At 37.0% G+C, this 15018-nt stretch overlaps 1 protein-coding gene across 10 annotated transcripts in view; it reads left to right on the plus strand.

Moving 5' to 3' along the window:
- LOC113239344 (tight junction protein ZO-1) overlaps positions 1-15018 on the plus strand; it is a 212423-nt gene that overhangs the window by 159947 nt on the left and 37458 nt on the right. For all 10 annotated transcript variants that reach the window (XR_003311180.1, XM_026476295.1, XM_026476296.1 and 7 more), the window contains 5 exons: positions 4109-4284; positions 5857-6044; positions 10339-10608; positions 11681-11866; positions 13675-13741. Coding sequence is in view for 9 of the 10 variants with exons in the window: in XM_026476295.1 (XP_026332080.1) it covers positions 4109-4284; positions 5857-6044; positions 10339-10608; positions 11681-11866; positions 13675-13741 (887 nt within the window). In the remaining variant the exon portion in view is untranslated. The remainder of the gene's footprint in view (positions 1-4108; positions 4285-5856; positions 6045-10338; positions 10609-11680; positions 11867-13674; positions 13742-15018) is intronic.

The raw sequence follows: 15018 nt of genomic DNA on the forward strand, positions 1-15018 counted from the left end.
AAGTACAATAAACAAGGAGTGCCAATGTCGAACCGCTCCTGTGTGAGAATCTAGAATATACCAACTCGCCAGAACATAAGGTCACTAGTTAGTTTATGTGTTTCCAATTCAATAAACCTAGGCTGTTACGGACTGCATCTGCGAAGTCGATAAATTCAACTGCGTGCAATCGACACCATTTGTTGATGTCGAAATGGAAGCACATAACAAATCAAACACACTTTAAACAAATCACTACATAAGTAACTACTCTACATTTTGCACTTTGGATGTAGAGTTAGCCAGTATGCTGTTACTTAGTTCTGGCACGTCGAATTTGCCGAGTTGAAGCATCTCACTATTAGTTCAAACGTTACATGTAGCTTGCTATTATATTCAGAACATATTTATGCATCTAATGCTTGCAGTTGAAATCTCGACTGGACGCGTTCTGTCTGCAGTCTGTTATCAGTGTTATATCCTGGCTAGAACCAATTTTGCACAGACGTTATAGTCGTAAATATTATAAAATTAACAGAGCGAAACATAATTCCTTCTCGTAATCGCTTGAATAAATGTTTAAGCTTTTTTAAAGTTGTATAGCAGGTCAATTCAATAAAAATAAAACAACGTCATGAATACGTCTGGCAAAACTGACAATTAAAAGATTTACGCGAACATTACGTCGCGTTGTTTGCATATTGATTTATGAATTGTTTTTATGTAAATGTTGATATAATCATGATATATATGTAGTTGACGTAGAAAAATATTGGTTTATGTTATAGTCCATTTGTTTGGTACTTAACTAAATGTAAACAATCTTAGTACATCTTTTTATTGAAATACTTATTTATTTTTTTATTTTTTACTTAATTATTACTTTACAAATCAATATATATAAAAATAGGTATGCAATTTCAGAAGCTAAGAATTTGTATTTACAGGTAAGTAAAAATCATTTTATAAATATATATTTCATTAAATAGACATCTCAAGACTGTTTACATTTAGTTAAGTACCTAAACAAGTGGACTATAGCACCTTTTCATTAGAACACTAATCAATGGTACCAATGTTATTACATAGATGGCGTTAATGGTACACTGAAACGCGCTATCAGTTTGATATAGACATTTTTTATGACAGAATAAGTGCGCATTTGCACACCTAAATAATGTCTATTGGCTATCGCCTTCAAGTTTTGTGTTCAGAGAATATGTCTACAGGCAAGGAATTCCATTCCATAGGCGGTTCACCATATCAATTTCCTTAAAGTTGCGAGTTTCCGTTGATGTATTCACTGAAATAAGTTATATCTCATCTTGCATTGTGGGTGCTCGTGAAGATCTATTTATCATGGTCACGATTTTGAACAACCGATATTTTTTCATGGGCGGCATGTGATGTTGCGAAAGAAACCCTAGACAGTGCCTTCCTACTATTCTGCAATAAGCCTGTGCTGACTGCGATCATTAACCAACCTACTGAACATGACGGTTTTGTTAAAATGTTATGTCACATTGGCTATAGTATCAACTTTTCACAAAAAAAAAACTGATATTTTTATCGGAAATGTAACAATTTATTTTATATTTACATTTTCTTTTTTCAAACAAACTAATGTTCAAATTTTCTTGACATTACAGGTTATTGTAATTCCATTGAGTCCACGTAGATTGCATTATATTTTTATAACATTTGTTATTCGCTAAAATCTAGTTGCAATGGCAGTTAAGTTTTAATAGACAGTCAGAGGAACGGCATTCATTAATTCAATCATTAGCCTTAGTAAAAGTACATGCATATCTTAATTTTTATCTCATTTAATAAGCAGTTTAGCTAAATAAATAATTAGCAGATTACCGTCGCCTTACTTTCTGGAACTCGTATCTTAAAACACAAAGTTACTGAAATGTAAAAAAGGGAGTGTAGATATGTATATATATACATCTCAATAACACATGAAGGAAATGTGATGTGAAATCAGCCTGCAATATATATATACACTAGTTTTTACCTATTCTTAAAGTACTGCTTTCAAATTAACAAACCTTGATAAGAAATGTAAAGTAAATAGATAGTTTTGCCATTTCCTGAATTCTTTCTAAGATACGACTTTGAGAAAGTAAGGCATCGTTACGCCATCGAGCAGAATACCAAAATATTGAAATGACAGTTGAATAATAGTTCGATGACTAACTACTGATAGCATTACTCTACATTTTTAGCAGAATACCAAAAATACATAACCCTGCTTTTGGCGCTCTATTGATAAACAATTTAGATGATTTAAAATTAGTAGACTTGGGACCTTGGTCCCATGCTCACGGTTGACTTTGATATTTTATCTACAAGTCATACTTAAAATTACTCAAATTACTAACTAACTAAAAACATAGTGGTTTCTGACAACGATTATTTCAAAAGTAACGTATTTTCTAAATGTAGTCATTATTCAAGTCATGTTACGGACAGTGATGTGAATTATCGATAATTTTTCGCACTTTGCACATCTCACTAACCCACGACATAAATTAATTTAAAAAAACCCCTAGTAAGAACAATTTACGTAGCTTACTCGTGACATTCCTAAGCAAAAACATATAAGTGCGTAATAACGGTACATAACTTCTGCCCTTATAGGTTTACGCATACACTTATAGGTTTATGCATTTACTTACTGATATATTTAATGATATTTTTGTTGCTACTTGTCAACATAAAGCACTTGTAGCACACTTCTATCGAGAGTAATCTAATAGACTTAATAGCAATAGAGCTCCTTGTGCAAGAGTTTATCCAGTGAAGTAGTATACGTAACGATATCGCTATGAATAGAACTGCGTCAAAAAAATTTTTTCATTCCAAAATTTTGGTCTGGTGCTCCAGACCACTACGCAGGTAGTGCCCGGAGTGAATTCTGGAATTCCTTGGTTTAAAACCATGTAATTATGTGATACTGTTTTCTGGCACATTAATATTGCTATTACTATTATTTTTAACGGCCTTAAAGATTAATTTTTAATTTTTAAACGAGAGATACGGTTTTTCCCAGCAATGTCATCGACAGAGGTCAGGGACTCAGGTTCAAGAACCGGTGAACAATACGTGTCGAAAAACTTATTTATTTATCTAAGATTATTATTATTGTCTTTTATTTAGACGCAGTAAAGCTCCTTGTGAAAGAGTTCATCCAGCGAAGAAGTACTGCCACCTTACCTATTTCTGCCGCCAAGCAGTAATGTCAGCATTACTGTGTTCCGGTTTTGAACGGTGCTGGCGAAATTACAGGCACATGAGACTTGTCAACTTGCGTCTCAGGGTGGCTGGCGCAGTAGCAATTCCTCTCAAATCTTTGCGCTTTATAGCTCTGAGCTCTTACAAAAAAATCTTTGAATTGCTGTCGTCAGTATCACTGAGAAGAGTTGATCAGTGCGACGAGTTTCAAAAAGGTGGAATGGAAAAAGAAGTACACCAGCCGTAACCTTAGTGGCACCGCCCCGACTGGTCTTAATCATTTACTGCGTCCAGTGATACCGACGACGTTATACGTGTCACAGGTTCATTACTCCACAAAGTCTACGGTTGAAAGCCAATGCTACTCTGAGAGTTGAGCAGTTGGGGTCCCGCTATAATATATTATGAATTTTAATTTTTTTGTGATGAGAGTACTAAACCCAACATCTGTCGATCGTCCTGAAGGATGAGTTTTGGCCGAAGGGTTTCATCTACCGACGTTTCCGAGGGCAGCTACCGGGCACCCGCGTTGCGTCACACGTCGCAGACATACGTGCAAATAAAATAAAACAAATCTTTTAAATTAGGGACTAGTTTAGACGTATTGAAGACAATACAGAGTTTTTAGGTTTTTGCGATGAATGGAACTATCGTATATAGATGACTTTACCATCTCAGTCAGCCGTAATCATGGGACCAGTAAAGGGCCCGAAACGTTGGTTGGTTTGAAAAAAAAACAAATATAAGTGCGCGATTTAAGTTCGAAGAAATTATTTCATTTTCTTTATCGAAGACGAGTTACCAGGTCTTAATCAATATTAAACTAAACCACAACTTCCAACCAATATACTGATAGTGATATATTCAATAAACTTTACGATCTTTGCAGACGGCAGACCGCAACAGCGGGTGGGAGACGCACAGGGTGCGGCTAAATCGAGTGCCGGGCTACGGCTTCGGTATCGCCGTTTCTGGAGGGAGGGACAACCCGCATTTTGCAAGTGGAGACCCGTCCATTGCCGTCTCCGATGTACTGCGCGGAGGCCCCGCTGAAGAAAAACTGCAGTATGTATAGTACTTTCCGATGTTGCTAAGTGGTTGCTCAGATGAATACCAGGTATTCTGTGTGGTGGTCACTGAAGTCATTAAACCAACTTACGTGCTAAAGCTGCTAACAGATTGACTACATGTTTGCATTAACTGCATGCAGTCGATCTCGACTTCATGAGTTTGGTTTTGTTAACGCGTGAAGTCGGAAAAAGAAGTACACCAGCCGTAACCTTGGTGGCACCGTCCCGACTGGCCCTAATCATTTACTGCGTCCAGTGACATCGACGACGTTGTTATACGTGTCACAGCTTCATTACTCCACAAAGTCTACGGTTGAAGGGCCGGTTATCGGACACCCACGTTGCGTCTCACGCATTAACTGTAGGCAGACGATCTCGACTTCACGAAGTCGGCTTGGACTTCATGCAGTTAATGCGTGAAGTTAATTACCACGCATTAACTGAAAACGTGCTGTCAATCTATGAGCAGCCTTAATCTACCTAGTGATCGCCCTTAAATAATTCCATATTGCAAAGAAACTATTTTCAGAAAAGAATCTGAACATTTTTCTAGTATTTTTTTCAGAAAAATTCAAAAGTCTTTTTGGAAAATTTCCACCTACTGGAACTTACCCAACATTGGGTCTTCATCGATTCTAAATATACTTTGAAGCAGTAAATTAATAATTTTCACAAATAAACGAATCACCGCACTTTTTAACGCCGAATTGGCTTGAACTGGCCAGAATAAGCTCATACCGCCGACGCAACACGCGTCTTTTTAGCTAACATTACATGGAAATAAAGCTTTTTGTAACCGGCTTATTGCGACTCTATGTCGATAACTGACTACCTAATTAAACATGGAGAAACGGTGACCATTTGACCCCTAGCTGTATTTTCAAAACGACCATATACACAAACGATACTGTTAACGACGTTGAACGTTGCTTATAATTGTAATTACCGTATGAAATTGCCGTTGCATTTTATGCCTAAGCGAATTGTGAAGACTTATGCGTAGCGAATTTATATGCTGTAGCGAAATCTTATGACATTAAGTGTTGATATTTATAGATTAAATACGTACTCCATTTACTTCCCAATACAGGTATAGGACCAATGTTAGTTATTATTAAGACGGCATTCATTAGATACGATTGCAGGTACTCACAGTATTTAGTGAATAAGTTTTATTTATCGGAGTGTGAACACTTGTCGAAGTAAAGCAAGACATCAACGTTACGAGATTCTAGCGGCGCATACCTCAATCGTAATCTGAGGTTATTATGTTGTTCAGTATGCGTAAGTATGCGCCGCGGGTGCTTGGTAACACTCGTTGCTTAACAAATGCCTCCATGCTCTATAGGCTATCACGAAACAAAACATTATGCATATATTGTTTTAGGTTTGTATGTCGCCATCCTGTACGAGTACTTTACTGCGTTGACTTCGATGTAAATTTAGTGCAATAACATACACGTTTAAATAAAAACGATATTTGGAAATACAGGCTTCGTTCTTAACTGCAACAATATAGGACGTGTGTGTCCAATCGTTCATATTGCTCATGTATCTGTGGTTGCAGAGTGAACGACCGGATTCTGTCAGTAAACGGGGTGCCGTTGGAGAACGTGGAGTATGCCCGCGCAGTGCAAGTACTACGGGACTCGGGGGCGACTGTCTCCCTTGTGGTACGACGCCGTGCGCCTGCGCCGCCCCCCACGGCGCCGACGACTATCAAACTGTCACTAGCCAGGAACGGGAAGAAGGAAGGTTTGTATAGAAGTAACACAATTTTAAGAGTCGACGTAACCTTAAAGTGAAAGTTTTGAATCAATCACTTCGGACAAAATGTATAGTAAAAGTATATACATTGAATATACGGTGTGAACACACGGTTCCTAAAAATTTTTACGATAGAAAAAAAATCATAAACATACCTCGAAATTTTACAAAAAAAAAAAAACCGCTGTATTCAATAAGCACTTTGCCAAATTATTTTTTTATATCAACTGAACTAAATAGAACTCGTATAGTATACTATATACATTTTTCAAATGGCTTCGTAAAAAGAAAATTTGAGATAAAGCCAGTGTCCCTGCCGCTCGACCCAAGGAAAATGAACCGTATTGCGGAGCTGAATAGAATATAATAGAATACGTTTATTTGCCAGAATACAGTAATGATAAAATTTTTAAATAAAATTAGATATACATTGTATTCAACCTGCAACCAGATGTGCAAATATTAATTTCATGTTTGGTTTCTACTGTTAATTGCACTTCAAATTAATGTAAATTTTTATTTGGAAATTCTAAGTATTCTTTATTACTATAGAAGCAATGTGCCAAAGCCATTTTGTCAATTTTAATTTAAAAGTATTAATGAGGTAGTATAGACTGTGAAGTTCCTGACCTTCGTGGTTGAGTAGCTAGCACACCTGTTTTCATGGTATCGCCGTCTCGGGTTCGATCCCCGGCCTGGCCAATAGGTATAGAAAGACTAACTTTCCAATATAGTCTCGGGACTCGGTGTTTGTGGTACAGATGTTGTTTCCGTTTTTGTATAACACAAGTGCTCGTATTTACAAAACAACTTTGCCTAAGTTTAAGCAAGAAAGTTAACAACTTTTACTTTTTATTATGAAATCAAGTGACGTGCAAGTCGTGTTCCTGGTGGTAAACGACACGCCTGTTCAAAGCAGTTGTTGTGCCACTTAGAACTTTAATCGTAATGATATGACGGACACGGCTACGGCCTGTCACCTTAAGACATAAGTTGACAAGTCCCGCGTGCCAGCACTCTGCAACTGTTATGGACAGGTCTGTCGCTTACCATCAGGCGCGACTTGTTCGTCCCGTCACTTAGTTACATTAATAACACACACACTCATAGCGGAAAACAAGGCAAACCCTGTATCGCACACACTCTATTCATTATACACTTGTCTATGACAACCACAAATTATACCCAAACTCACGAGATAAATAAATGTAGACTATACAAATATTTCTCCCGTCCCGGGAAACGAACCCGTCAACGCAGAGGCAGTGACACTTAGTTAATTGTTAAAATAAAAACTCGCTCAACACCGGAACGCCGTAATACATTAACTACTTAAGGGCAGAAATAGTCAAGGTGGCACTACTTCCCTGGACGAATTTTTCACAAGCGGCTCTACTGCTAATGAATTATTTACTTCAGGCAAAATTCGTATTGTAAACATAAAAAACTTGCTTAGTACCAGTAAAACCATGCTTCTTAATTTATTTCTAAATCTCCATGAAATAGATAAGTACCTGTAGTATGACTTTTTTGAAAACAGAGTATAATGACAGTTAATTGCGCCAAACGAAAAAGTGTTGCCCGCTTGTGAGCAGCTAGTGATTGCAGTCGATGAATATTTTAACGACTACCTATCGACATTGGTCCCGCATATGGAATAAATAGCCGAACTTTTTTCATTTGAGTCATCATCGACCTACTATTTATTCAATTACTGAGCACAAGTTCATTTGAAATGTCTTATTTTTGTTGTGAGTTCATGCGTACATACACTGTATTTAGAACTATGTTTATAAAGAGGAGACATATTTTAAAGTTTTCCATTTTAATTCACTATGTATAAAATCTGGCTATTTTTGTTAAAATGTATATTAATAAAAACTGATCTCGATATTAGTGGGCCAACTGTCAAAATAAGAATAAAGAAGGCAATAACACAATTAGTACCTAATCATTACAACGTCGTAACATTCACAATTCAGTAATTTTTGACAAGATTTAATCTTCTTTCACAATCTATCGATAAAATTATCGACAACAACTACATAACTATTGAAAATTTGATGAAAACTGGTAACTCTGCAAATGTCATTTTACTCAGGTTTCAAAAAAGACAGACTATAGTTGTTTTTTTCGATTGTACAAAGACCAGGGATTGTTTGATTGTGTTTTAGTAAATAATGGTTCGTTTGTTAATGAAGGCCTTGCTATTTCTGTTGCTTCACAAAAACCCCCATTCGCTACTGATACTGTTTGATATTTTTTTAGAATAATATTAATAATAATAACTTTATTTGATAACCATTAACAAATATCAGAGAGAGAGATACTTACAGTACTTAATTAGTTATTGATTGGTTGCTGGCCAGTCAGGCAACAACCTGAAATAATACATTAAAGCGAGGCATTTGGACGCGAGCTTGGATTTTAGGAGGTGAGGTGTGGGGGTCGCCACTCGCGTCCTGCAATTCGTGCATTTAAAACTAATATGAATAAAATAAGAAAAGGCGGAGAAAATTTGGCACAGATCCGACGGGGCAGCGGGCGGCGCAGTGTGTAAATTTTCAAGTTTTGGGATAAATGTAAATTTAATAACTATACGACTTCAGTTGAAAACCAATATTTAGCACGTTCTCTGTAGTAGTTAACGAGAAATATCTCCGTAAAAAAATGTGTGCATAGTTATCTAACTATAGAATAATATATCTGATATATTATTCTCAAGAGTCGACACTGACTTTATTTGAGAATTTATATTTTTATAAACGAAATTAAAGCCGTTTCAAAAATGTATATAGTATACTATACGCATTCTATTTAGTTCAGTTGATACACAAAAATCATTGGTATATGTAAAGTACATATACCAATGATTTTTGATCAAAAATCATTGGTATATGTAAAGTACATATACTAATGATTTTTGTATATCAAAATCCTATTGAATACAGCGGTTTTCTTGTAAAATTTCGAAGTTTGTGTTTTTTCAATTGAGAAAATTTTTAACCGACTTCAAGAAAAGGAGGAGGTTCTCAATTCAAATGTATGTTTTTTTTGTATGTATGTTACGCGATAACTCCGGTATTTGTGAACAGATTTTGTTGGAAAGAGGATACCTGCATAGTGGTCCCATTTCATTTTGATGAAAATCATCCACCTGTAAGGGCTGATCACGCATGAACATTCGTTTTTATAAATAGCGCCTAAACTTTACTTCAAGAGCAATTATTTTAATGGTTGATTTTGCTATTTCTCCAATTCAAGGCGTTTTTCTCTCTCAATATACTTTGAGTAGTGAGAACAGATTTTTATTATCTCCTGTATAGTGGCCAACTAAACATCCCCATATTTCAATAAAACTCGACAAGTAGATGTAATTTCACGTACTTTTGAGGTCGGTTTGCTCAGTACTCTGTACTGAGATTATTATTAGGAATCGTGTTTTCACACCTTGTGACGTGTTTTACTATATATTTTTTCCGAAGTGATTAGATCCAACACTTTCACTGTCACGCGGAATCAACCAAAGCCGTTTGAGGTTGTGTCGATTCTGAAATAAAATTAGTTTTAGGTTTTTATTTTATCTTGTTGTCGGGATTTTATATGACCTCCTTAGACAATATCCGAATATTTCTTTTTTTTTTTGAAAACTTCTTAATATCATGGAAATAAAAACATGATATTCAGTTGTAATTGTTGGAGTGTCTTTTATTAAAAACATAGACTAAGTACATTTTTATTAAAAATAGCATCGAGCCTTATTAACTGTCCGGAATTGCTATCACAATTATCACTGAGAGTTCCCTCTAAGATCGTCGAAACAATTCACTTTTAGTTCTATCTCCGGCCCGAACTAACTACAGGCAAAATGAGTTTACGTGGCGTGCAAGCTTTAATTTTAATATTTTATGTAATAAGTACTTGATCTTGACCTTTTCAATACGAGTGTGATTTCGGCGATGAGAGCATTGAGTGAGCACTTCTTTGACACGTAGTGAGGTTTTCAATTTCTGTGGTTTTTATTTTTTTTTGTTTTATATAATAAGTTAGGTGAATTGTGGAACCAGATTTCTTATTATGTTTTTATTTGTGAGGATCTTCAAGTGGCTCTCAGTTATTATTATAACTATTTAATTTAGTTTTAATTTATTGATCTTCCTTTAAATTCTATACTGCCCTCGGAATGAAAAAGGACACAACTGTCGTGTAAAGTACGCATAGTTGTGCCTTTTTTCGTTACGAGGACAGTATAGATCTGTACTAACCTAATTTTATATTTCAGACTTCGGCATTGTGTTAGGATGCAAGCTCTACGTCAAAGAGCTAACAATGCGAGCAAGAGAGCAGTTGAATCAAGCAGGGCAAGGGCTTTGTGAAGGAGATGTTGTCACACGTATCAACAACAACCCGGTGACCGACGCGATGACCTTGAAGGAAGCCCGCAAGCTCATAGAATCGTGCAAGGACCGCCTTAACCTCGTCGTGACGAGAGAACTCATCAGGGAGGAGACCGTCACTAATGGCAGTTATCAGAACAACTATAACAGCTTAGGTCTGTAAAGTGCATTCATATGTTGTCCTCTTGTGTCTCCTGTGCCACCGTTATCCGTCTCCGTGCTATGCAGTCCACCATCTACCTGTCGTTTTCCTCGATCTCCACTCCAAGCCTCTCCAACTCTCCGCTCACTATCGTACATCATGTTTCCAAATTCTAATAGTTCAGACTATTATTTTATTATTACTAAGTGATGGGAGTGACGTCACTCCCCTGGTGGTAAGCGACATGCCTATCCATAACAGTTGCAGTGCCACTCAGAGCTTTAAATCGCAAAGATCTCAGGAGCAATGCCACTGCGCCCGTCACCGTGAGTTGACAAGCCTCTGTTATTTCACCGAATCCGAAACGCGTTGCTAACATTACTTGGCGGCAGAAATAGGTAAGATGGCAGTACTTCCCTGGACGAACTCTTTCACAATAAGCTCTACTGCTACTTCATTTCACAATACAGTGTGTTTACCCACGCATTTAGTTGCAGTGCCACTCAAATCGCAAACCTGAAGGGCATTGAAACTGCGCTCGTCACCCTGAGACGTTTCTAATGTTGACATTGCGTGCGGCGCACGCCCTGCCGCATAACGATCGTGTGGAGCTCGCGAGCCTTTGAACAGCAAAAATGCCCAGTTGCGGCGCATTTTTCCAGATCTGTACTCCTCCTAAAGTTCTTTAGCTCTCACCTACAGAATATTTTTTTAAATACTTTCTTAGTGAAAGTCTCCAGTCTTGGTGAATTTTTAAACGATTTCAAAAAAGGGGGAGGTTCTCAATCGGACTGTATTTTGTTTTGTGTATGTTACTCGATTACTCCAGCGCACTTTCTAATAGATAATATTATATTATTGCAAATAAAACTTTGCAAATAGATGTAATTCTAATAAAAAAGCCTGTACACACTTTAGAGGTTGGTTCTTTTAAATAAAATAGTTACAATTATTTGCCAATAGCTTTCAACCAACACAGTTGCAAGTGAAACTAAAGTCCGCGGTGCATTGGCAGACTAAGAACACTTCTTGTATAACACACTTATGGTCATTACCCATACTAATTCCGTTCTCTTCTATCGCAGAGGCGACGCCGAACGTTTACTCAGGTGGGGAGCAATTGTCGTCGGCGTACTCAAGCAGCGGGCAGAATCTGTACGTTGCGGCGCCAGTGCGCGGGGGAGCGGGGGGCGCTGGCGACCTGAGGAGGGGACCCATGTCCCACGAGGGCCATGACCAGCCACCACGACCGCCGCCACCTAGAAACGATGGTATGCTCATCAATTGATTTATCTTTAGAAGGGACATTCGCTCACAGCGAATGCTGCTCGTATGTGGAACCTTCTCCCGGTCCAGGGGGTCTACTCTCGATCTCCGTCCGACGTCCGTCCGAAACAATTACTGTCAAATAAGTAATATTGGACAAAATGAAAAGACAAGTGTCAAGTATGAAGCTTCATTCGCATCACGCGTCTTTTCATTTGGTCGAGTATTGCTTATTTGGCAGTAATTGTTTCGGACGGATGTCGGACCTTCGGATCGGGCTTTCAGACGTACCCTTTTGAAAACTTGGGGTTATTCAGACTCCTCATGTTACAGCTTACAAAATATTTATTTACATTTCGCATATTTATTTATAGTCTTATTTTATAGAATAGAATATCATTTATTTACTTTAAATAGGGTGGGTACATTATAAATATTGCTTGTAAAATTAGTTTGGAGAACTTAATTCGTAAACATAATTTTAAATTTAGCCCTTTTAAATTTAACAAATAGAAGGGTTTTAAATCGATCAGGTATTTTGTTAAAATTTTTCCACACATTGCGTTACAGTTATTATGGAAACGTTTCATCTAAAGGATTGTCCCAAGTATCACATTGCTTGGGTTTCTCAGGCTTCTAGTAGTTATATTAACAGCCTCTGTGGCCGAACGGTTGCCATGACTGTGACGCAGAGGTCCCAGGTTCGATTCCCGGGTCAGGAGAAATATTTGTAAGGCCTACATTTATTTCTCTCGTGAGTTTGGGTGTAATTTGTGATTGTTTATGTGTGTGTCCATGGCACCCGCGACACTGGGTTTCCCTAGTGCGGGGCTATGTTGAGTGTGTGCATTATTGTTATATCCTCCGCCAGTACAAATTTCTGTTGATTTAACCTTATACATTAATTTTACTGTACATTTTATATGTATTAGTGTATCTTCATTTACTTATGTATTATGTATTCGTATGTACATTTGATACATTTTATCCTTGTAATTATTGAGCATGTAGCATTCAATTTCATGATTTATTAGATTTTATTGCCGACTCTGGAGCCAACTTTCCTTTCAATTATTCAAAGGGTAGCTGAAACAAACCCCTTTATGGAAGAAGCTCGCTTATAATGTTTTATTTCTTTGTTAAAAATTTGTCATTTTTCTGAGTGTTGGATTATAACTAGTGGAGTAATTTCACAAAAAATAATTGAATGTCAATTCAATAAAAATTTAAAATACAGTGAATAGCGACATCTCTCGCTAGGACTGGTAGCTGTAAAGGTACTAATTGGGTGAAAAAATAGTTCATAGATTTCTCATAGATGGCGCTACGACTAAAAAGTCGTTGACAAACCAAATACAACGCAAGCACATAGAAAAATTCATGAGGTCCGCTGGTTCGTTCCGAGGCTTAGTTGGTATAGCGTCTGGCACGGTAAGCTAGAAGACATCGGTTCGAATCCGGCCGGATCGAAGGAATTTTTTCTGAGTGTTCGATCTTCGTATTAATAATTATAACAAACTAGCGGAGTAATTTCACAAAAAAAATTGAATATCAATTCAATAAAAATTTAAAACACAGTGAATAGCGACATCTCTCGCCAGGACTGGTAGCTGTAAAGGTACTAACTGGGTGATAAATCTTTCATAAATTTGTAAGTTGTTTTGTTGTCTAATAAAGTGTTTACATACACCTCTCCGCAAAGATAATTGAGTTTGCGGAAGTTTTATTTACGAAGTTCTCGCTGTGATACATATACGAGTATATGGGAAAAGCGCTGTGGTTTCTAAGCATAAAACTTATAATTTATTTTCAGATTATTACAGCAGCAGAAGGCAGCTCTTCGATGAAGACGGCATGCCTAATCAGAGGAATAAACCACCGTAAGTTGACATTTAGGACTATACACCTGTGAAAGTGAAAGTGTGTCTTGTGTTATTCTATAAGTACGGAAAATTAATTTACTTCCTACACATACCGGAAAAGGGCCTTTAGAATAAAATATATCTTTTAAAATAAAATTTCATTCAGCGCGAGCCAAATTCAACTTTATGCGTGTAAGAGAAAGTCTAAACTAGGGTAGACAGATAATACACTCCCGGACACGTAAGTCGAGCCACCTTGCATTTTCAGTATTAATTGGCCTAAGGTTAGACAATGTTTGATTGATCGAAAACTACTAAGGTATTTTGAAATTGGTATATTAAACGTCATTTCCATGACACCTTGTTGAAATTTTTAATTTATAAAACCGGGGAAAACTGTTTTCTTCAGTGATAACAATAATTTTGTGTTCTGTTCTTTAAGAATAAAAATGCAAGGTGACTCGATTTATGTGTCCGGGAGTATATTAACGTATTTGAAATTGGCACCGGAGGGTAGCCCGCGATTATTAATAAAATGGAATAATGTATATATTTCATAATACCTACTCTAGATAAATCCGGAAATTATGATAATTGAGATTAGAACTCGCGTGCTCATGACCGCTAACGTTAAAGAGCAAGGTTTTCAAACCCAAAGAGAAGTTTTGATGTTCGTTCGTTAAGTGTTATTTATACTTTCAACAATTGGGAATAAACGCGTTTAAAAAATCTCACTGCAAAAATATATAATAGACACATAGAAGAATTTCGTCAACGTGGTAACTCGACATGTAGCTCAGCTGGAAGAGCGATAGGACGAAATCCCGTGGCCTCAGGTTCGAGTCCTGTAGGGTTGAAAGAATTTTTCTTTATGTTCGATCTTTGTATTTAGTAATTTTAACTGCTTCCGTGGCCGAACGGTTACCATGCCGGACTGCCACGCAGAGATCTCAGGTTCGATTCCCGGGCCGGGAGAAATATTGCATGGCCTACATTTATTCCTCTCATGAATTTGGACGTAATTTGTGGTTGTCTATTTGTGTGTATATGGCAGCCGCGACTCAGGGTTTCTAGTGCGGGGCTATGTTGAGTGTGTGCGTTATTATTATTATGTTATTATTATTAATTAAACATTTATAAAAGAAAAAGACTTTGTTCATCAACACTACAACGATACATAAAAAACTTAAAATAAATGGCTGTGTTGGAAAAAGGTAACAGCCTCAGTAATTTGCTGGTTTTCAGGCTTCACCTTGTATATAATTTAGAACTACAAGTGAAGTATATTCTGCACT

Source organism: Hyposmocoma kahamanoa, unplaced genomic scaffold, assembly GCF_003589595.1.
Source record: "Hyposmocoma kahamanoa isolate Upper Pololo Valley unplaced genomic scaffold, ASM358959v1 99879, whole genome shotgun sequence".
Taxonomy (NCBI): domain Eukaryota; kingdom Metazoa; phylum Arthropoda; class Insecta; order Lepidoptera; family Cosmopterigidae; genus Hyposmocoma; species Hyposmocoma kahamanoa.